The sequence below is a fragment of the Equus przewalskii genome, chromosome 18 (genome assembly GCF_037783145.1).
Source record: "Equus przewalskii isolate Varuska chromosome 18, EquPr2, whole genome shotgun sequence".
Classification (NCBI taxonomy): Eukaryota; Metazoa; Chordata; class Mammalia; order Perissodactyla; family Equidae; genus Equus; species Equus przewalskii.
Window position 1 is genome coordinate 44,290,046 of NC_091848.1, and position 24,212 is coordinate 44,314,257.

General features: G+C 40.1%; 1 protein-coding gene across 1 annotated transcript in view; it reads right to left on the bottom strand.

Annotated features, from left to right (window-relative positions):
* The window catches only part of GAP43 (growth associated protein 43), a 93,766-nt gene extending 69,662 nt beyond the window's left edge, over positions 1-24,104 (bottom strand). Inside the window, exon 1 of the mRNA XM_008523407.2 lies at positions 23,654-24,104. Coding sequence (XP_008521629.1) covers positions 23,654-23,683 — 30 coding nt within the window. The 5' untranslated portion in view covers positions 23,684-24,104. The remainder of the gene's footprint in view (positions 1-23,653) is intronic.
* Positions 24,105-24,212: the final 108 nt, after the last annotated feature.

The following is a 24,212-nucleotide window of genomic DNA, read 5'->3' on the forward strand; positions in this document are numbered from 1 at the left end:
CCATAAATATCTCTTTCATCATGTCATTCCCTTAGCCAAAAACTGCTAATGGTACAAATTTCTTACCACAGCAGGCCAAATATTTTGGCTAGGCCTCATCCATACACCTATTTTCTCCTCTAATTCTTACCTTCAAACACTCCCCACTTTTCAGGGTGGTCCCCTCAAGGCTCCACAAGCGTGCCCTGTGTCATCCTACTTAGCTGGAATACCTTCCCTTCTGCCTCATCAGAACATTCTCCTACTTTTCCCATCCTTAAAGACTATGTTCCCCTGCCTCCTCCAGTGAGCCCTCACTGGTCTCTCCTAGCACCTCTATCCTTTAATTATAGACTTCCTTTTTCTTATTTTCATGAGTGGTATTCTTCAATTTGTATATATTTCTTAAACATCACCTTTTCCCTCTCCTTGATGGGGGGTTTACATCCCCCCGCCCATCACAAGATGTCCCGTAGTATCTAACAGAGTTAGGGCCATAGGAGAGGTTCAGGAAATACAAGTTGGTTGTTTAGTTTCCTGGAAAAAGATAGTTAATATATAAAACAGGTGAGAAAGGGGGTTTCTGAAACATAGTGTGGCAACAAAGTGCAAATGAGTCTCAATGGAGAGGTCTCTTGTGCTTGGGGTCTTTTCTGATTATATCTTCTCTACAGGAAAGGGCAATCTACCACCTTAGGGCCCTGCAAATATTTCTGAGGGCTTATATTTAATTCAAGGTACCTGTTGAGCTTCCCCTCCTTTGTCTTGGATTATTTCTACTTTTTTCCACTTCTTCAGAATGGTTTGAAGCATGCATTCTCTCTCTCTCTCATTAGACCTTTTCTGAATCTCTATCTATAGCAACCATCCCTGAGTTCCTGCTATAGCACCAAAGCACGCTGTGCAAAGCTCGAACACTGTAATCTAGAGGTCTTCTCCTTCGACTTCTATCCTTGACCAAAAGGCATGGGTTAATTGAGCCTTTCTTGGCTCCAATAAATAGCAAAAAAAGAAAGAAAGATTAACCCAGCACAGTAGTAATTAGTTGTATAAGCAAAGCAAACCTGGGAAATGACAGCTTTGGAAGTTTCCACGGTGCATATAAACAGTTGGCATAAGCAGAGCTGCTTGCAGGAAAAACCTTTATAGGTCACAAATGTTGGACAGATTGGTGGCCTAGGCCAGACAATCTGTTTATCTAAGGCTGACTTACCCTTGGCCCTGAGTTTCTGGACCCTGACAGTGAGAGAATATTAGAAGAATCTTAAATCATGGTTAAAGAACTATCATATCAAGAGGAATAATTTAAAATACTTTGGTTTTAGTATCACATTTTAAATTCTAAAGGTTAGTCCAATGTTTAATTTACTAAAATTATTATTAATCCAAAGTCCTGAAAAATGATAATTAACCATTACCTTAGACCCAAACTAGAAATCTCAAAAATCCCTATAATTCCATAGTTTAGGTTTTGTGTGTATATGTATGTGTTCTCATATCATTTTATTTCTTACTATGTGGGAACTCTTAATGCCTAAATTCTTGCTAAGGCCAATGCTGAAAAGCCTCAAGAAATGTTTTTGGGATATTTCTAAGCATTTTGCAAATGTAGGAATTTCATTTTAATACTTTGTTTTTGTTTAAAGATTGGCACCTGAGCTAACAACTGTTGCCAATCTTCCTTTTTTTTCTTTTCTGCTTCTTTTCTCCCCAAATCCCCCGAGCACATAGTTGTGTACTTTTAGTTAAAGGTCCTTCTAGTTGTGGCATGTGGGACGCCACCTCAGCATGGCCTGATGAGCAGTGCCATGTCCGCGCCCAGGATCCGAACCAGTGAAACCTTGGGCCTCGGGAGGTGGAGCGCGAGAACTTAACCACTCACCACGGGGCTGGCCCCTCATTTTAATACTTTAAATTTATTCCAAAGCTTGATTTTTCAATGCAAACAAAACTAAACTGAGTTGATGAGTTCAATAAGAAGGGAAAAGTGTTCTAAAATACAGTTAGAGATTTTGGGATATTTTGTATGACAATAAGTGACTAATACTGATTGAGATGCAATATCCAAATTTAGTATCGAACCCCCATCTCTGGACAAGCAGGGAGAATGGCCCGTTACAGTGAAGTTTGACAGAGACTGAGACAAGAAGACAAAGGTGAAAGAGTTCACTAAATTAACTGTTCAGAGCTTCGGGGATTCTACTTTGATCTCTGTATCTGACTTTTTGAATGATGAAGGGTAAGCAAAGTTTTGTATGAGCTTCACCACTGTTTTAAGTGAGGTTAACCTGCCTTCTCCCATTTGAGGAGTGTTGTACATGAATAGCAATAACACACAAAATGTTGGAGATACCCTAGGCAAGGCTGAGCTCCAACCCAAAAAGAATGTCATGAAGAGAAGTTAATGCATATTGTAGAGAGGACAATCGTATCTGATTCATATTTTCAGTGCACATCCTTTAGTTGATATCAGGCACTTCATAAATATTTCCTAATGAATATATGAATGATTCATAGCTGGGATGACTTCTAACATCCCTTCTAACTCTGAGATACCAGGCAAGTGATAAGTGATCTATTGATAAACCAAGTAATTTAGGGGCCAGCCATACAGGTACCCTAAAGACTTCTCTCTCCGGGGAAAGATGAAAGATTGAATAATAGCTTCTTTAGGCTCCCTGCCTCAGCAAAACTGTCAGATGGATCCAGACATGCCGAAGACATCTCACATTAGCAGAGTTAATACCTCACTTTTGTCTGGAATAAAGCATCTGATGAAGACTAGGTTTTGAGAATGCCAGCAGGATTAGGTTTTGATTTGAGATCAGGTTATAACCACAGAACCAAGTACCTGGCCATTTGCCATCATTTGCCATTATACATTCTATTCTTCAGTCCCCACAAATCAACTTTTCTCTGAGAATGTCTTGACCATGTTCATTTCTTAAAAATCTCCATAAGATTATAAGTTACTGGTGCTGAGAAAAGATGTATGCAGAATTCTAGCTGCAAACACAGTCATGTGTAATCATGGCATACTCATAACCATAACGGGTTTTCCTTTTGCCGTGCAGCTTAAAATCTTTTCTGGAAGATCTTGCTATTTTTATCTTGGAATGTTTTTGCCATGTTGACTCTTTGAAGATTAACCTGGAATGCAAATAGGACATGCGATGGATGTTCTAGCTTATTCAGTGTTTGGAATGCCTCATGGTGTCTGACTTATTGCTACAGGTTTGTTATCCTTTCTCCACCAGCGTTTGAACTCCTCCCACCCTCACCCATTCATCACCCTGATAGTCCTGTCCGAAGACTATCAGGTGAAATACAATAATCAGTCAAAGCCAGATGGTGCCGGTGGAAAAGCAAGCGTTTCCCCTTACAGCGCCTGCAATAAATAAATAAATAATGCCGTCACATTTGACAATTTAATGAGTATAAATTTACCACAGCAGGAAAATCTTCCCCAAATATTTAAACAATTAAAATGTAAAAGGAGAAATAAATAAGCATTTTGCAGTGGAGGCAGGACCAAATTTCTCTTTCACTACTCTTGGGAAATCCACTGCATCATGTATCCTGGTGGATATGTGATGACAGGAGGAAAGAAATGTATGGGATGCTACGGGTCAAGATTAAGGGACAGGAATCGAAAAGGACATGGAGGAAGGTGGAATAGATGTATTAGCTATAGCACATTTTTAGCCTATTGCTATTATTGCATCTGAGCAGAATTTAAATTCATTCATTTAGTCAATAAATATTTACTGAGCATCTAATATGTTCCAGGCACTGTAATAGGTGCCAGGAAATATTAGTGACTAAAAGAGTCAGGGAGCCGTCATGGAGTTTACATGTCACTGGTGTGAGGAGAAATAATAAATAGATATCTTGGGTGGATGCAAAGGCTAGAGAGAAAAATGAAAGAGAATAAAAGGGGACAGAAAGGGAGTGTAGGGGCAGGGTGTTGCTTTATGGAGGGTGATGAGAGGAAGCCTCCTTGATGAGATTTGAGCAGAGCCCTGAGGAAGTAAGGAAGCAAGTCATGAGAATAGGTGTGAATGAAGCATTTCAGGTAGAAGGGATAGCAGGTGCAAAAGTCCTGTGTTTGTTGCAATAATCCAGGTGAAAAATATAAGTAGCTTGGGCCTGATTTCTTGGGTATAGGGTATAGGTATTGCTTGAGTGCAAGCAACAGGATAGTATTAGGATGAGGATAATGTCAGAGCTCACCTTATTGATGGGAAGGCCAGAAAACAAGCCTCAAAAAATAGGCAGAAACCAAGGAAAGCTGAGCCCAGGAAACGCAGTCAAGGTAAGACTACCAATTGGTTAGGACATCAGTTCATGGGCACCACAGCCACTAGACCCTGGATGCCACTACCACTGAGGATAATTTATAGTTGCCACTACATCTTTGCATCACTCCTTGAAGATTCAAAGTGGCTGAGTCTAGGTCTTGAGATGCTCACTTTCCTGTTGCCAGGGAGTGATGGGTCTCTCCAGCTTCTACCTGTGAGGCAGGCTCAAAGTCCTATTCCTATTTTATTGGCCACATTTGGAAGATAGGCCAATTATATCTCTGAGTTTCAGACTCCAAGAACGATATCTATTAGCCCGAAAGAGTATTGAGAGCACAGGGTGTACAAAATTTAAATCAGTGACATTAGTATCTCATTTCTCAGTTAACCAGTTGTTTATTCATTAAACTTCAGACATGCACGCGCGCGCGTGCACACACACACACACACACCACCTAGAGTCCAGAAACTAGTCCCTGAAGATTTCCTACCAAAAGATACTTGGACATATGTTTCATTTAACATAGTCACAACATCATCGTCATCAACATCAATGACAGCAAGCAATAGCTAACATTAAGTGTTCACTATATGTCAGGTATAGTTCTAAGTGTTGTGTATGTATTAACACATTTAATCCTTAAAAATTCTTTGGAATCGTGATATTTAATATCTTCATATCTATGAATGTTCTCTTATTCACAAAACTCACCCTCCAGGCCTCCAAGGCAGGTTGCATAGGCACATCTACATGAGAAGAAGCACTAGTGTATTCTTATCATGGGAAACATGCCTGGACAATTAGCAAAATACACATGAGATTAATAAAATTATCTAGGAGAGCATTCTAGAGTACGGACTTTTAAATAGATGCACATAGGTCTACCATACTATACTGTGAGCTACTTCAGTGTAGAGAATGTTTCTTTCTTTTTGTTTGTTTTTTTTTTTGTGAGGAAGATTGGCCCTAAGCGAACATCTGTTGCCAATCCTCCTCTTTTTGCTGAGGAAGATTAACCCTGAGCTAACATTGGTACCAATCTTCCTCTACCTTATATATGGGACGCTGCCATAGCGTGACTTGATGAGCAGTGTGTGTCCACACCCAGGATCCAAACCTGTGAACCCCAGGCCGCTGAAGCGGAGCATGCAAACCTAACCACTAAGCCGCCAGGCTGGCCCCTAGAAAGTTTCTTTTTTAAAAAGATGATTTCTATATTTACAGTACTCAGCATAGTTTCCAGCTCAGTAGAGGATTCATAAATGTTTTTTGAATGAATAAATGACTTCCATATAACGTTTGAGAAAGATATTAGTCAAAATTAGTCCTGATGAAAAAGATCAATTGAAAAAAAGTGAATGAGTCAAAAGGTAGAAAACAGAAAAATAACTTTTAATCTTCATTTGTAAAAGAACCCTGCCCACTGATGAACCAAATAAATGAAGACTTCACAGATTTAGAATATTTAGGGATATGTACATCCGGAGATTGAGAGCATGATCCTCTTTCACCTCTGCGAAAGAAGTAACACTGACACAGAAAGGAACTCCAGTTCAGCCCTTTCTCAGCTGAATGACCTTGAGCACGGAACTTCCCAACATCTGTACCATGAAGGATTAGGTGTAGGTCATTGTTTCCCACACTCTGCTCCTGTGCTGAGAGGGGCTTCAGGGGCGAGAGAAGGGGCCTCACCAGATAGAGCTTTGGGCCACCAAACTCTGCTTTAGCCACAATGGCACTTTTTATCTTTTTCATCTATTTGGATTTTGAGAAATATCTGGGACAAAAGTTTCTGTGGTGAAAAAAATTTAAGATAAAAACAAAACTAGGTAATCTCTAAGATCCCTTTAGCTCTACTAATCAATGATAATTATCACCATAGGGCATGTAGAGAAAGACGATGACAACTTTTCTCTGGGAGATTACACTATAGACCCAGTACATGCAAGTACTGTATAGTGCCTTGGGAAACCTAAAAAGAGGCGAACTCAGGAATGAAACTTAAGCAGGGTCTAGGGAAACATGAAAGGACAGTACATATAAGTCTAAAACACAAATAAATGCTCCCTCTTTATGTATGTACGGGTGTGTGTATGTATGTGAGTGCATATATATATACGCACAAACACACATATACATACATGTATACGGAGGTATACATATACATACATAAACAATGTAAGGAAGGAGGAATTACTAGGGAGGTTGCTATAGTGATTGCAGTATGGATCCAGATGGGGAATGAGGGAATGTCTAGAATGATTTTATAAAGGAGGTGATTTTTCGGCAGAATTTTTGGAGGCAGAACATGCTTTGGCAGAATGTAGGAAAGAAAGCATTTCAGGTGGAGAAAATAGCACCACTTAATGTTAGGAGGTAATAAAAGCTTATATGTATGGAGAGTGCCTAGAAAACTGTTATCACCTAGTCTAATTAGTCTATTCTCTACTCGTCTTGTACCAACATAGGGCTGGCTTGTTGACCCTTCACCAGAATCCAGAGAAAACTCTTCTTACTTCCAGAGAATGTGGCTGAAATTTGCTTTAATCAGAGAAAGCCAGATTTGTTGGCTACTCCTGGAGTACGATAAGATTATTGGCAACTTAAAATACACAGTGGTCTGACACTGCAGTGTGTCCAGTATACACAGCAATTAAGTCCAGAGCCTTGATGTGAAAAATGGTTTTCCACTCTTTAAAGGGTTCTGTCGACAAAACAGCCTACAGAAAAGTTGTGGAAAGTGGAAGCAAAGGAATATATGGCTAGATCAGTGGAATGGAAAATGAATTCTCTTCTAGAAATGGCTCTAAGGGTTCCACTCACGTCTGGTGGGTCTTTTGAAGTTCCAAACCAACCTCTCCAATGTTGAATACTTGTTTCCCTCATCTACTTTCTCAGCAACCCAAACTACTCATGCAGCTTCTCTACCTCCCACATAATTACCGAAATAAAAAATGTACAACTGAGAAAAGTGACTCATTTTTTTCAGCTGAAGTCTGCTTCATCTTGCCTTCCTTATGCTCATCCATTCCCTAAACAGGAAACTTACATTCTTTTGGTCCTTCCCAAATTTGATTTTGGAATGAGCACTACCCCAAACTATAAATGAGATGTTTCCAAAGTTTGCTTTGCTAGTTAGCAGCTTGAAACTTAGAATATCATTTCCTGAAGAAAAAATCTAAAAGACTTTAAGTTTCCCATCCAGACCAAAAAAGTATATTTAATCTCTATATTGTTTAGCTTCAGTTCAAAGGGACCTGACAGCCTAATGATCACAGATCATTCTTCTCCCTTCTTGGTTATCATTAAGTATTCTTTAAAAGGACATAGACTAAATTAAAGAATATTTCTCCCTCTCTAGAATTCCAAGGGGGAGCCTGTTCCTTCTCAGCCCCACTCCCAAGAAGGAATCATATTTTTGTGTGTAAGAGACATACACTAGATGTTGTTAAGTCAATAAATACCTGGCCATTTGTTTTTTCATTCTCTTGTAGGAAAATCTACTAGTACCTTTCCTTTTGTTTATCAGTTTGGGGATAGATGTAACAACATCAGACAGAGGATGCTTCCTTTGCACATACACAGGGACCAGGAAAAACAACAACAAAATTTAAACTTCATAATTTTTCTAACCAGAAATTAAAGAGAGTGAAAGGAGAGAGAGAAAGTGTGTACCTGCAACTACAGAAGATACCGTTTTAGATGTTAGGAAAGGGCTGAGTTTTTAACACCAGGCTTAGGAGGCAGACTAATGGGTGTATATTTTAAACTGCTACTCATCCTTAGCCCAGATCATAAGGAGTTTATTGTGTCAAGTATGGGTATCTTTCTGTTCGTGTTGAAGTATCTCTCTACAAAATGGTGACTGTTGTTTGCTAAAGCAACCAGCTGGCACCACTTGGGTGAAATCCAAGTCTGCGTGGTCTTAGCTCTGTGTGAGATATCTATTAGATGCCCAATTATAAAATGTGCCAGAGTGGGCAGCTTCTATGAATGATCGGTGGGAATTGAGCAACCTTTGCCTTAGACCTGACCAAATTTTGCCATCACATCCTATTCACCAGACACTGATGTGTATTCATTTGTGCAGGCTTCCTTTACTCAACTCCTATTTAATAGGAGCCTATTATGTGCAAAGCATTGATCTAGAGCTATACACAGGCAATAAATGAAACATGATTCCTACCCTAATGGAGCTCGTATTATAACACAAGAGACGGACGTGTAAAGGAACGCTTATAATAAAGTCTGTTGAATGTCGTAGTAGAGGTATGTACTAGACACAGTGATGGCACAAAGGAGAGGATCATCATATCTACCTGGAGGATCAGGGTCTCTCCACAAAGAAGAAAAAACTTCAGCCACACTGTGGAAATAAATTGGAAATATGTCATGTAGAAAAGGAGAGAAAGCAAGACATTCTAGGCAAAAAGAACAGTGTTTAGAAAGGGAGAAAGGATGAAATAATGTGAGTTATTCCAAGAAATTATACATTTTTGCAATGGAGTGTGGGATGTGAAGAGGGGTGAATTTTGAAGTTTTAAGGCAAGGATCAGAGACTTAAGAAGTAAATATTTAAAAAAAAAAAATCAGATTGAGAGCAATCCTAAAGAAAAATAAAAGAAGTAGGGTGATGTGTTAGACAGTGACCTGTACACCACACATGGAATGCTCCAGAAGGCCTCCCAAGTAAAGAAGCAGAGAAAGAGCATTTCGGGTGGAGGGAGTAACGTGTGGAAAGGACTTGCAGAGGGAATGTGCATGGTGTGTTTTAAAAATGAAAAGGAGGCCAGTAGATTGATGACCAGGAGGGGTATAGTTATAAGAAGAAGTCGGAGAAGGAAGTAAGGCCTGGATCAGGTAGGATTTTATAGGCCTTGGTAATAATGATTTGGTTTTGATTCTAAGTGGAATGGGAAGCTCTCAAAGGTTTTTAAGTAGTGGAGGCATGATCTGGTAAACACTTTTTAAAAGACCATTTTGGCTACTGAGGGGAGAATGATTATAAGGGGTCAAGGGTAAAAGAAGGGAGATTAGAAGGGAAGACTATTGCCTTAGTCTCCACAACTGGGTTAGAGATGATAGTGGAGATGGAGAAAAGCAGACAGAGGCAAGACACATTTTTGAGGTAAAGAGTAAGGAAAAGGAGGAATGAAAGGGTATTTTGTTTGTTTTTTACTTATAGAAACTAGAAAATGTAGCAGCATCTAATGATAAAAGGAAGACTGAGGGAATGAATCAGGTTTCCTTTCTCATTTAGATGACTGCATGAGAAAGGGGAAGACACTTGGAAACAAGAGATGATGAATTATTTTTATGATATGTTGAGATTGGAGCTCATGTGGATCATCAGAAAAAGATTTCCAGCAGAGAGGTTGATACAAAGCTCTAGAGCCCAGCAATGAGAGGGCCTGGAGAATTAGAGATGCACTAGTCTATGTGAGAGTTGCAGGCATGGATTAGATTATCCATGGAGCTTCTGCTATATAAGATCATGCAAGAATAAGGACAAAAGTCTGGATAACACCAGAGAATAGTAGAGAAAAAGGAACCAAAAAGAAAGAAAAAAAAATGTGCAGCCAAAGATGTAGGAGAGAAAACCCAGCAGAAATAGATGTTACGGAAGCCAAGAAAGTAAAGATTCAGGAGAGAAGGCATGTGTCATGGTTTCCAATGTCCCAGAAAAGAGATGCAAGATGGTGCTACTTGCCTTTCTGAGAGTTTATGAAATTTTCTATTTGTCTTGTACACTCCTGTGTCTAATACAGAGCTATTATAGGGTAGACATCAATATATCAATCAATATGTGTCTCTTGAGCCAGGCACTGAACTCTATACCTTATCTTCAAAGAGTTTGCAAGGTAATTAGGGGAAATCAGGTACATACAGATACAAATGGATAATTAAGCAAGGATCTGTTTAATGAATACCAAAGAAATGGGACAGGTAGTATGTGCTACTGAAGATCTAAGCAGGGAAGAAGTCACAGAGAACTGTGGCAGTCAGGAAAGCCTTTGCAAATGAGGTAACTTTGATTCAGCCCTCAGGTTTGGTGAGATCGAGCTAGGTAGAAAGGGGACGTTCCAAGTAGTGGGAATGATATGAACATAAGTACATGGAAACTAATACTTAAATTCATGCTAAGTCTGGCTGGGACAAAATGCCAAAGTAGAGGAGGAGGTTTCTTACAGAACATGTTATTTTAAGTTGGAAAGCCTTAGAGAGAACTTCGTTCAATACTTTTGCTTTATATAAAAAGAAATAACAACCCAGAGAGATTAAATTTGTTTAATTCACAAGCCTAGTGAATGGCAGAGCCAGTAAAAGGTAAGGCAAGAATAGGAGATTGGTACCAGATTCTGAGGAGCCTTGAAAACCAATCATAAGTAAATAAATTACAATTAACCCTGTAAACAAAGAAAACCAAAGAAATTTCAAGAAAAGGGGGAGTGAAATATAAGATTAACCAGTAGGCAGCATGAAAAGCTAATGCCCAAAGCAGGGAATTTTGGTGATGATCCAGCCTTTCTCATCCAGGATTTCTTACCTGAACCACAGAAGACAAAAAGTCATTTGAGTGACTGTTGTCTCCATTCTCACAAGGATGGTTTGTAACTAGTACCAACCTAGATGCATAGGAAAGAGGTTAATTCCTTACATACAATTATGAACTTTCAGGCCCGAGGGTGTTAGGCCTTGGTTCTCTTCTAGAACGCTGGTTGAGAAAGGCTGGCAGGAGGAGCAAAGGACAGAGGTGAAAGACACTGCAAATAGAATTTGCTGACTGATAGTATGGCTTTCATGAGGGAAGGAAGAGTAATTAGTTATTTTCATGTTATGAGCTGGGAACCTGGGAATGTGCTGCTATCTCCAAAAGACTGTCAAGAATAGGGGAGTCAGAGGTCTAATCTAGGGAGAAGATAATTAGTTTAACATGATACTTTCTGAGGTAACAACAAAGAATAAAAGGAAAAATAATATTTTTGATATCTGGAAATCTTGGATTATGGAAAAGTTAACTTTCCCATTGGTTTTCCTACGGTTCTCATAGTTTGGTTCTTTATGGATGAAGTTTTACAAAAATGTAACCAAGTTCAGAAAAAGTAACAGTTTTGATAAGAAATACTTAAAATAAACTTCAGTTTGTATACAAATCAACCAGTTTCCAACGATACTAGAGTGATAATGTAGGAGAATTGTAGAGGCTTGCAGGAAAACTCTTAATTACTGAAAGATATAGTCTAGCATAAAATAGGACAATATTGTGATGACAACATTGGCATTTCTTTTTTTAGCCAAGAATCAATACCTTCTTCTAACTAAGTGAGGATAAAAACTGAATTTAGTACTAAGTATGCGTAAGTATACTAGCACGCGACCTTCTTGGATCCTTTCCTGAATGCTCCTGTTCTTGGGCTTATTGTGTCTTCCAGATGACGTTCAGAAGTGAGGTCTGAGCCATCTGTGGTCACTAATGTTCCCCTGACAGTTTTTACTAGAGGGCTATGGCCCAATTCCAAACTAATTCTATTTTATAATTCTTCTTCCCTTTTCAATTATTATAATTTTCATTTCCTCCTCTATACTGGTTTCACTCCAGAGGGATAAAGTATGAAGTTCAAGATGGAAGAAAGAAAATGCAAGAAACTGGGTCTCGTTGACGTGTTTCTATAGAGCTCTCCAGTTAACCGGCCAAAAGTATGAATCACAAATCTGGCTGACTTATCAAAAGCTATCACCCTGTGTCTTTTGATCAAAGGCAATCAAGGCCATGAGGAATACTGAATTAAGAAGATTAGCACGAAAGACTTCTTCAGATAAATACTAAATACCAACCTGATTTCTCCAGTGCAGCTTTCCCAGGTCATAAGAGAAAACAGAATTGCCTTCTCTTCCATTGAAGTAAACAAGTCCTTGAGATGCAATGATTAAGGGAAGATTGCAAATGGTACTTAGTCTTCAGAAAAAAAGATGTTTGAAAAAATCAAACCCCTAAGTTAGATATGACTAAAAAAAGAGTCTAAAATTTTTTAAGTGAGATAATATCACTCTTCCCTTCCTTTCGAAAATCTCAGAAATTTTTGAACTATTAATCCAATAACTTTGGAAGAAAAATTCCCCGAATGCCTGGGTGAAGATGAGATCGAGGAAGTTTACGACAGATGGCTTATAAAGTCTTACTATTCTTTTAGATCTCTCAAATAAAATACAACTTTTTTCATTAATTTAAAGAGAAAGGACTTTGAAATGCAGTGTCCACCCAAAATATACTCAATGCCTATTTTCCTTCCCCAGTTAGAAGCCTTTAAGAGTCTGAGTAGCCGAAGTAAGCTGTCCTCAATACAACATGTACCTAGGAATCTAAGTGCAAGATAATTGTTTAGAAACTGAGAATTTTCTGTTTAAAGAAATTCTGCCTTGATTTTTTTTTTTTTTTTTTTTTTTTTGGTAAATGGAGACAATTGCCTCTGCTGGAGTTTGAGTGGAACTGTGGAATGCATCCTTTGAAAATAGCTGTCAAAGGATCTCATCTGGCAATTAAGAAGAGCTTTTACTTCTCAGCTTGTGCTCCAAGCAAGTAAATTGGTTTCTGAACCAAAGCAAGGTAAGAGTGAGAAGAGGATTTGCATTCTAAGGGCTCCTAGTCGAATCTAGTTCCTAGGCTAATTGTGCTGACTAAGAGGTTCTGAAGCCAATTAGAAAAGCAGCCAGTTCCTGAGTTTGCTTAACCTTTGGAGATCATTTTGTTCATTTTTTCTTTGCCTCATCTAGCTCTTTTATTTAGTCATTAATGGGAAGATATTAGGGTCTTTCAAATTTTCATTTAAAAATAACACTTTTTGAATAGTTATTGGAATTGGGATTGCAAATAACGAGTGTAAGGCTAATTACCAAAATTCTACATTTAGAGCAAACTGCTGCATATGGAGACAACAGCTCAATATTTTAGCAAGTGCCAATTTGCTAAAAATAGATAAATATGATGATTATTGCTGGAATTAATTCAAGGACATTCAAAATGAGATGACTAATATCAAGGAGTAGCATTTCTCTGATATAAATTCAACAGAGATGTTTTACACCCATTATTGCCCAATCCTTTTGCAAAAAGAGACACCACAAACTAAAAAGGAAAAGTTAGAGCAAAACTACAGCATGCCAAATTAGCAAGAATATATGGTAGCTAGTATTCCTCTTAGACAGGTGGCTTCTGGAAGACAGTGAAAACTCAGAACTTATCAACTTCAGGTGTGTAGATTTGCCTTAATCTTTCTTTTTTAGGTATAAAAGCTCATAGGATCAGTTACCTATGTGGCTACTACTTCCTTTTAGAAACATCAGTGATGATAACTCCACCAATAAGAATATGCAACATAGGCGAAATTGAAAATAACCAAAGAGAAAAATTTGTGATCCACCACATTTGAAGTAAGTCTCTCCCGATCTGGGTAGCTACCCTATTATGGACATACAGGTACATATGCAGGAGACCCTTTCTCAGCCAATTTACCCCCACACTAGATTCACAAGTGTGAGCTTCCAGAAATTATGTCTAAATCATGTGACGTGGCCCTTCCTCCAGTCTGAGATGATTGCCCTATTGGTAACTAGCTGACCCAAATAGGACCAATCAAATTCATTCATTCTCATTCTTCCTCTCATATTCTCTCTCTCTATAGATATAGATAGACATTTCTATCTCTCATTCAGAATTTTTAATTGAGAGACGGAGAAGCAGGGGTTATTAGTAATGGAGTCTTTCAAACACAGGTTTGAGAAAGAAAACCTATGAATTTCTGCTGTTGAGGTTCTCAGATCTACTCTGGTTCCCATAAACTTGGATGTTCAACTTCTTTTATTTTTATTTTTTTAATTATTTTTTGTTTTTTATTTTTTTGAGGAAGATTAGCCCTGAGCTAACATCTGCTGCCAATCCTCCTCCTTTTGCTGAGGAAGACTGGCCCTGAGCTAACATTCATACCCATCTTCCTCTGCTTTATATGTGGGACGCCTACCACAGCATGGCTTGACAAGCAGTGCCAGGTCCGCACCTGGGATCCGACCTGGCGAACCTGGGCCACCCAAGTGGAACATGCGAACTTAACCGCTGCGCTGCTGGGCCGGCGCCCGGAAGTTCAACTTCTTAATTGCATATGATTTCTAGTTTCCTTTGAATAGAGCCCTGTGTAGATTCTTAAAGTTGATTTCAGTTACTTGTGCTGAGTCAAAGGACACATAAATAATAGAAGTGTGCATGTGTGTGTATGTGCATGTATATGTGTGTGTGTGTGTGTGTGGAGAGAGACAGAGACAGAGACCGAGACGGAGGTGGCTAGACAGAGGACTAAAGGTGATATTGACCATTAACAAAGTATAAGTATAATCAAACAAATAATTGTTTCCCTCTGGACACCAGCTTATTTCCACATTTCTAGTTAATGTACCTTTCTAGTCTAAGCCCCTATATAAAACTATTTTTCAAAATATGCATGATATGGATTTTTCTGTGTTAGACTTTTGGCTTCTAGGAAAAATGGAATCTCTTGGACAATTATTATACTTAAAAATATTTTCAAATATTATCCGATTCTTTTCTTGGGGGAAGACTGGTCCAGAGCTAACATCCGTGCCCATCTTCTTCTACTTTATATATGGGATGCCTGCCACAGCATGGCTTGACAAGCAATATGTAGGTCCACACCCAGGATCTGAACCAGTGAACCCCAGGGGCAGAAGCAGAATGTGTGAACTTAACTGCTGTGCCACCAGGCCAGCCCACTCAGAAATCTGATTCTTTGAGTTGTAAAATTCCATTGCTTGTATGAGAATTTGATAAATTTTATCTTATTAAATTGGTAACTTATTCCAATCAACCAGGGACACAAGAGAACTGAAATGTCTTTCGTGGAGATCCTGAGAGCTTAGGAGATTATTTATGGCATTTAGAGTTGAGTTGGAAAAAATTCAGGATTGTATATCGCTTCCTCTGATCCAGGTTAATTCCTGATGCACTGAGGACCTCGGAAGTTGTGTGGAAATGGTACTCAGGTGATAATCTTCGAAGTGTGCTTCCCCCAATCAGGCTTCATCCCCATGTTCAGTCTCCCAACCAGCCCCACATTCCCTCTCAACTCTCCTGCCTGACTGGCCCTTGTGATGGATGTGAGCACAGCAGGCCTGGGAATCTCAGTGCAGGTTGGAAGTTAAGTGGGGGTGGGGGCGGGGATGGGGATGGAGGAGAAGCAGCCAACTTAGCAAATGGAGAAGAGAAGAAATCTAAATGTGAAGAAAAGATAAAAAGAAAAAGATAAAAAGAAAAATAGTGGATATTTCTAATGCGTTTGAATTGATCCTCGGGGTCTCATAAGAAGTTGAATATCTTCTTATTTAAATTCTGTCACTGAAGTTTTCAAAGGAAATGATAAAGCTACACTATGCTCCCATCCATTAGCATGATGAATATTTACTCTGTAGAGAATAGGAGAGGCGGGATGGGAATGGAAGGTATTTATATATTCTATACAGAGAGTAGGGTACTTCTTTGCATAGAACCATAAATGCTTTAGGTTTCAGTGTGTGAAATTCTTTAATTAACAATACCTTACACTCGAAAAACACACTGTTTGTGAAACACTTTTATTTTTATCACTTTATTTGAGCCTCATAGCAACCTAGTTGAAAAGGCAAGTCAGGATTTGGAGTGTTCTTTTTATGTGTCCACTACATAGATGAATAAACGGAGGCTCAGAAAAGATTGAGTTACTTACCCAAGGTCACACGACAAGCAATTGGCAGAGCCAGGTCTAGAACCCAGGGGAAGGGTTTATTCCACTACAAAGACATGAAATAGGACATTAAACAAACAACATCTAAGAAAATAAGATGTGCAAATGATTAGGGATAGGGAATATGGAGGGTCACACCCCCACACGACAACCTGAACTTACTGCAAGCGTGCCATTCTGATCTGAACAGACAGGAGAGGGAGCCGTAACTTTGAGCACAACCACCTTGTGAGGCAGACCAAGAGGTGAATGTGCATTTACACAGCACTAGCTCTGAACAGGTCCATAGGAATGGTCTTCTGGCCCAAAACATCTTTCCCAATGGTCCATCATGACCTTTCCTACTTTTATTCCATCAATAAATATTTTTTTATTGAGAAGCTACTATGTATCAGATATAACTTAAAATACCTGTTTTGTCTAAAATATCTATTTGGAAAGTTAGAAAGGACACACTTTTTCTTTTTTTCTTTTTCTTTTTCTTTTTTTGGTGAGGAAGATTGGCCCTGAGGTAACATTTGTTGCCAATCTTCCTATTTTTGTTAGAGGGAGATTGTCACAGAGCTAACATCTATGTCAATCTTCCTTCACTTTGTATGTGGGACACCGCCACAGCATGGCTTGATGAGTGGTGTGTAGGTCTGCACCAGGGATCTGAACCTGTGAACCCCAGACAGCCAAAGCAGATCTTGTGAACTTAACCACTACACCACTGGGCCAGCCCCAAACACACTTTTTCTTAAAGTTCTCCTTTCATGGCCTCATCCTCTAAACACTAGCATGAGCTGGTACTAGTTAATCAGAAAAACTCCAGTTGGACCTAAGGGAAGGAGAAAAAAATAAGGAATACTCAAAGCAATAGATTGAGAACAATGAGCAAGACAGAGAATAAGGATATGGAGATTAGAAAACACTACCCAATGTTAGCAGTTGGGGACAAGCTTCACCAATAAATCATTTTGTCTTACTACTCTTCTCAAGGCCCTGCCAATTCAGTCAGAGAAAATATACTACTTAAAATCTGGCAAAGAGTATATTCATGGAAAGCTGTGGTTGCAATTTGCCCCATGTTGGCCACAATAGTCCTACTTCAGAATCCAAATCCTTTCAGTCTATTCAAACCTAAGAAAGATAAATTTGATCTGATTCTCATTCATTTAGCAGATATTTGATAGACTACTTACCATTCAAACTCCCTTTACTTCCATGCAAGATTTCTCTTTGTGGATTATTATGACATGGATACTTCATTGGCAAAGAAAGAACCCCAAATGAATGCACAATTAATTCTTGAACACAGGCCCCTAAGCACAGGCCAACACTACATGCATTATTTTGAAGTTTGTGTGATCAATGAAATAAATCAACTAAGCAAAGTGAGACATTGAGTCAAAATCTTATTTGGAATAGTTGTGGAGCAAAGCAACATGTGTAAGCAGGTGGGGCCCAAAGGGAAGGGACAAGAAGATGCAAGACTGTGGCAACCAGGTGTCTAAGCTGGGATGCTGCAAACCTCAGAGGGTGGGACTAGCGTGCTGGTTGGTGGAGTAAGAGAATATCAAAAGCAGGTTTCCAGATAGTGTGGTGGTTTTATAGTAGTTTGGAGAAACACAGTATAAGTGGGCTCATTTAGTGCCTGCTTTCATTGAAAACTGATGGTGGTTGTGTCTGTGGGTCAACAACACGAATCAATTATGGTCAGCTCCACTTCAAAATTCGACACCAATAGATCAGATATGCCACAAATTATGGAAAGATTATAAACCTAGTTCCATATTCATTTAGTAAATAGGTTATCCTCTGTTAAAACCAGTTACTTTATGTGCCAAACCTTGTGGTAATCACTGGAGAGAGAAAAATAATTAAGATTCTATTCTTTCCCTTAAGCAGCTGACAGTATGGACACTAGTGTGTGAAAAACAAATGCTACATATTTGAAACATGTGATAGAATAGTGATAGTGCAAAATATAGCATAGTCACAAAGAAAGTAGGAAAAAAACTTAGAGAGGTCAAGAATGGCTTCAAAGAGCTAACTTTTGTAGGGGAAATGGTAATTTTCTATGCTGAGATGGAAGTGTAATGTGGACAGAGAGTACAATATGAGCAAGGGCACCAAGGCCTGAAATACTGATGTGGTGTCATAAAATGAAAGGAGCAGGTGTTTGAGGATGGCCCTGGAAAGGCAGGCAAGACTGGATCATGTCTCCATGCTGAGGAGTTGGTATTGTAGCTTACAGCTAACAGGGAACCATTAGAGGATTTTAACAAGGAAAATAATATGACCAGATTTGTGTTAAGTAAAGATAGGTACAGTGTTATTTGCAAGGAGAATTGAAAGAGAGCAAGATGGAGGGAGGGAGTCCACGTAAGAAGCTATTGTCTTTGTCCAGATGAGAGGGAATGAAAGTCTGAGCCAAGCTATTTGTGGTGGACTTGAAAAGCAGAGGATGGATTTAAAATCTTTTTAACTGGAATTAGAGGATTTAGTAACTGGATGTGGGGATTGAAAGAAAAGACTACGTTCAGGATTACTCCCAGATTCCTAGAGCTCAGAAACTGGGTAAATGGTATTATGGTAATAAGGGGGGGAATTTGGAGGAAGACTAAATGGTACAAAACAGAAGACACGAGTGTGGTTTTAAACATAATGAACATGGATGTCTCTAAAATATCTAGACAGAGATATCTATGGATCAGAAGCTCAGGAGAGATATCCAGTCTACAGATTTGAAAATCACATGGGTGGTTAAAACTCTCGACATGAATGAGGTTACCTAGAAAAGAGAAATGAATCAAGATCATTAACCTGGAGATAATTAATATCTGGGGAGAAGAGAGCAAAAGAAGCCAACAAAGAAGACTAAGAAGGACCTGTCTGAGAGGGAGGAGAATGAGGCCCGCTGTCATGGGGGCCAAGTGAGAAGAGAGTTTCAGGAAGAGGCATGGACACTACAAAACACCAAAGAGATATCAAATAAGATGTAAACTGAAGAGCCACTGGACGTAGGGTCTTTTTCAGAATATGTTTCAATGGAATTATGGGAACAGAAGCCTCATTAAAGTAAATGGATAGTAAATGAGGAGTGATGAAGAGATGGAAATCACTTACGACCAGAAGGAACTACTCTCTAACAGAAAAAGGCAGCACGGTAGGCACTCGACACTCCTGAAAAACTGGCAATTCTAAGCCAAGCCTCGCACTGCAAAACTTGGAGAGAAAATTTTCTTACATTGCGTTGATCTTCGTTTTCACATCAATTTTGTTTAATCCCTGCAAGAACCATTTAGGGTCAGCAGGGTGGGGTTTTTGTTTGTTTGTCTTTTAGTCTCCATCCTACAGGAGGAAACTGAAGCCCAAGATTATGTGATTCATTGAGGATCACAGAATCAGTAAGTGGCACCACCGAAGGACTCTCAGCACAGTGCTCTTCCCAACACCTCAGAGAATGCTATGAAGACTTTAATACAGTGGTGCAGAGGCACCCTGATCACACTTCCGAAATTCACAAGGGAAAATTCCTGCCTATGATCACTTCTTTGATTGACAGCAGACACGCTTGGTTGCCTGAACGTCCCTATGACAGCGAATAGGGAAGTGACTAGTTAAATGCTGTATCTTCTCTCAAGATGACCTGTGTATGTGCATCCTTTGAAATGTTCCCTTAATATCAAAGAAAAATTTTAGACTTGTCTTACTTTATCAATATGAACGAGGGGAACATTTGGTTAATATATATGCTCTACTATTGCCTGAAAGAACCTCCCCCGCTTCCTTTTGGGTCCAGGTAAAACTGAAGTATGTGGATTAATTAGCCCCAGGCATAACACTGACAATTTCACTATGAGGGAGGCAAAGGAGACCCTAAGCCATTCTCCCTCTCAGTGAACTGGAGCACTGCCCTTTAGCATAAAACATGAAAGGAGGTTTCTGTAGTTTTGCCAGCTCAGCAAGAGAGAAAATTAACCCTACATTTTCTTATCCCAGTTGCCTCAGCATAGATGGTGAGGCGGGGGACCAGAGTTACCGACTGTTAGCATGAGGGAACAGGGTTCATTATGTATGTGCCCTGGCATTGGTAGAAGGAGTCACCAGAAATGAACACCTTTCTAGGTTCACCATGAATTTTCTAAGGTTCTCTGCAAATCCCAATAATGTGGGAGAAAAAGAAAAGCCCTTTAAATGATTCCTTCATTCTGTTTAAATTTGGAAATGTGTGGTAGAAATCACCATAAAAAAATGAACAATTTCAATTATATTAAGTAGAATGTCTCCATTTAATTAATTCACTTAGTCCCTGGGTGACACTGGGTGTGGCTTTGTGAGATTTAGGAGGAATCCAATTTATCACTAGGAGGAATCGTCTGCACCAAGCAGCAAGGCGGCATCCTTCCATACCTTTCCAACACTGCAAAGGAAAGGCGCAGCGAGGTGGGAATTCTAAACCGCAGATCACGCTCTGAGATAAGAATTATTTGTCGTATGGGGGAAAACGGCAGATGTTGGTGGGGTTGAGGAGTGGGGGGCAGAGGGGCCACTTGCTTGTGTTGGTATTCTTTACACTTCCATTATAAATTAAAGTCGTTATTTTTAAACAAAGGAAACATCTCACAGTTTTCTTGCTTTGTGGACACAGATCACATCTTGCAAGTTTTTCATCATCTGCAATACGCATGGTAATTAAGCTATTTAAAGTTAGCCCCAAGATATTTGAAAATTATAAGCCAATAAAATCTCAGGGATTCTTTTATTTTCCTCCCCCTTTGCCCACTCCTTTACCATCTTCTCATCTCCATCCCACTCCCATTCTCTTCTTCCTGCCATAATAATCTATAGTGGCAATTAATGGTTACTAAAGATCATTTATGCTTTCTTCTCACCCGTTGGCAATGTATTACAACTCAGAAATCTAGGATTGCTTCTTTATGCAGCTCAAGTGGAAGAGTAAGGAAGTGCAGTCCCTCCAGCCCCCTCCCACATTTCTGCTGGATTTCATGGGTGTGGCAGAGTTTAAACCTTTGCAGCTTTTTGCCCTTGTTTTATTCCCTGTTAAGGACTAGGATGAAGAATAGATGGCAGAAGAAGGATAAACACAATCGGATTCTGCCATGAATGGTATAGGATCATTTCATCCACAAGCGGGAATCCTGTGTGAGACCTAAGTTCTCATGCTATATAAATGCCAGTCAGTGTAGTGTGGAGCCCACGCCCTGAATACACCATTTCCTTCAGTCTGATTTAATGGTATCCTAAATACTGACTTATGTGAATGATACACAACAGTGGTTAATAGGGGACATGATAATTTCACACAGAAGTACACATGTATAAAATACATGGGCAAAATAGGACAATTTTCTCTCCTGAATATAAATTATGCTAAAAAATACATGCAGGCATGTGGAAACCGTACAGAGTACATGCATGACTGTTGTACATGAAGTATGCAGATGCTATACACATTTACATGTGAATTTCTACAACTCCCTAAACACACAATTTCAGCTTCATCACTTTGCACACATCCCAGTGAAGACTTGGGGCTGTCAGTGAGATCGGACCCAAGTGAAGGCAGCTGTCCTCTTTTGGGGAAGGGAATTCCTTTAGCCTCACTTCCTTTTCTAAAAATCATATTTGGTTTCCTTTGTTGAAGGGCGTATGTGTACACATGTATGTGTACACATAAGGTGGCAAAAGTTGTACACCAGCATATTTTTTTTCCCCCAAATTAAAGGTTTTTTAATGAATAGTATTGGCTTTCTTAGGACTCCGCCTTCCTAAATTTTATTCCTCCAGCTCACCAGTGGGGCAACCTCAGGACATTTCCTTGACAGTGTACTTAACCCAGCCACCTGTATCTATTGCATTTATGTATTAGAATGAAGGAAGACAAGGAGAGGAAACGTCCTGGTTTGAAAAACGAGCCAACGGAAGCATCAATCTCTGGACCCATAGAGCAGTTTAGGGAAGTGCCGCATGTAAGACTCTAACGCTCTTCCCCAAACACCCCTACACAAACCACACACTCAACCCCAGGTGGCTGCTCCTTATTTATTTATTTATTTATTTATTTTTATGCCTCTCTGCTCTCTCCACCTACTGCTCTGATACTCTGCTTCTATCTCCCTTCCCCTTCCTCATCCTCCTCCTTTATCCTCACTCCCCACCCCTCCTTCCAGGGCGCTGGCTAAATGTGCAAAGCTGGCAGGCTGTTTCCATTCCTCCTCCACCCACTTTGGATTCAGCGAGTGTCTTACAAATTGCCCAGTATCCAATACCTGCACAGGAATAATGCCCAAATTCTCTCTCTTGCACTCCACCCCTAAGGCAATCAATCTGCAAAGGGCTCTTTTGACCAAGATTGCCTCCCCTCCCACAGGCACGCAGACACACACACGCACAAGCACACACTCACCCATAGCCCACACCCGTTTTTCTCCTTAACCTTCACCCAAATCACTGGAACGTGTTCCAGTCAACGTTGGAAAGCTTCATTTGGAGAACGCCGCGGCACTGTCGGTTGCTGCGGAATACCGTGCTTGCTTGTCATTCCTTCCCTCCCTCGCTCCAATCAAGTTTCCAAAATGCCTTTCAAGAAATAAGTGAGCAATTTGAAATGGAAGACAAACCTGGGCAGTGGGGGAGGGAGGGCAGGAGGGGACTCGGATTCTTGCTAATTTTGTATGTATCCCTCTTCCTGATGAAAATGAGTCACCATGCTTATTACCCAGAATGTAGCCTGTCTTGGCCACTGACAATCCCAGGAAAGACGCAAGGGAAGAGGAGAAGAGAAAAGACCCGATTTCCAACAGGTAACACTCCGCTCGTCTTTCTCATCCCATCGGAGCTCAAAGCTCCTAGGGGCGTGGTCCACCCTCTCCTCCGACCAGCTGGTGCACAATCGGCTACTGATCTTGGGCAGGGGATTTTCGCCTTCCACACGGCCAATTTCTCCCCCAGCCTCAGTTGTCTTTAGATTCTCTTTTTTAAAAAACATCTCCCAAATCACAATTTCATTCATTCCTTGAAAAATAAATAAATAAGTGAATAAAACCTTCACGTTTTTTTCCATTAATACCTGCGCCCATGTGAAGCGCATGCATGTACGAAATAAGGCTTCTTCCTCAGCACATGTGAGAAAATTGTAGACAGAACAAGCAATACTCATTACTGAATATCATTCCTTTAACCTCGCTTTTTGCAAATAATATAAAGAATCGCCTTCCCATGTGGTAGGTAGAGCCCACATCTTTTCCCCACACTCCTTTCTATATCCACACCCGCAAAACCAGAGACTTAAAACCCTGAACATTCACGAATAGCCAAAAGAAATCTTATTTCTAGCCAAACAGGAAAATTTATTCTAACCTCATCCTAATTAGTAGCAGCATTCCCAAACCAGAGCATGAAAGACAGACTAGAATAAAAGCTGGGATGCAACCATCAGTCACCATATGCTAAGGAAATGCGAGCACCATGGCCAGAGCAAGAAGCAGTTAAAATATTTTTTTTTTTTCTGTCTTTACAGGGAAATATTGTACTCTGGTAATTTCACAGCAGCAAGAAGTAAAAATCTTTAGCTCTACCTGTTTGGTTCTTCTCATACAGCACAGCATGGTTGTATCGTCCCTTGCCTTCTTCCTGCCTTCTCTCCTTTCCTCCTCTCTCTTTCTTTTCCCCCCCTCTCCACCTCTTTTCTGCTCGCTTGCTCACTCGCTCTCTCGCGCTAGCGCGCTCTCTCTCTCTCCCTCCCTCCCTCTCTCTCTCTCCCTCACACACACCAGGGCAGTTAGCAGCAACTGTAAGGTCCACAGCTATTGCTCATCGCACATGCTCTCTCTCTCTCTCTCTCTCTCTCTCTCTCTCTCTGGCTCTCACTTTATCCTCTCTCCTCTTCTCTCTCTTCCCCTCTTTTCTCTCCCCACGACCCACTCTCTGTCTGTCTGTCTCTTTCTCCCCTGTCTCTCGATCTCTTTCTCAGAATTGTTCACTAGCTTTCAATGACTAATCACTTCCCCCAGCCCCCACCCCCATTCTAGACAGTCCCCCCCTTCCAGTCCCCCCTCCCAGTCCCCTGCCAGCCTCATGAATATTTAAACATCTCCAATCTGGACCCAATTACCCACCGTCTTTCCCACTGCATTG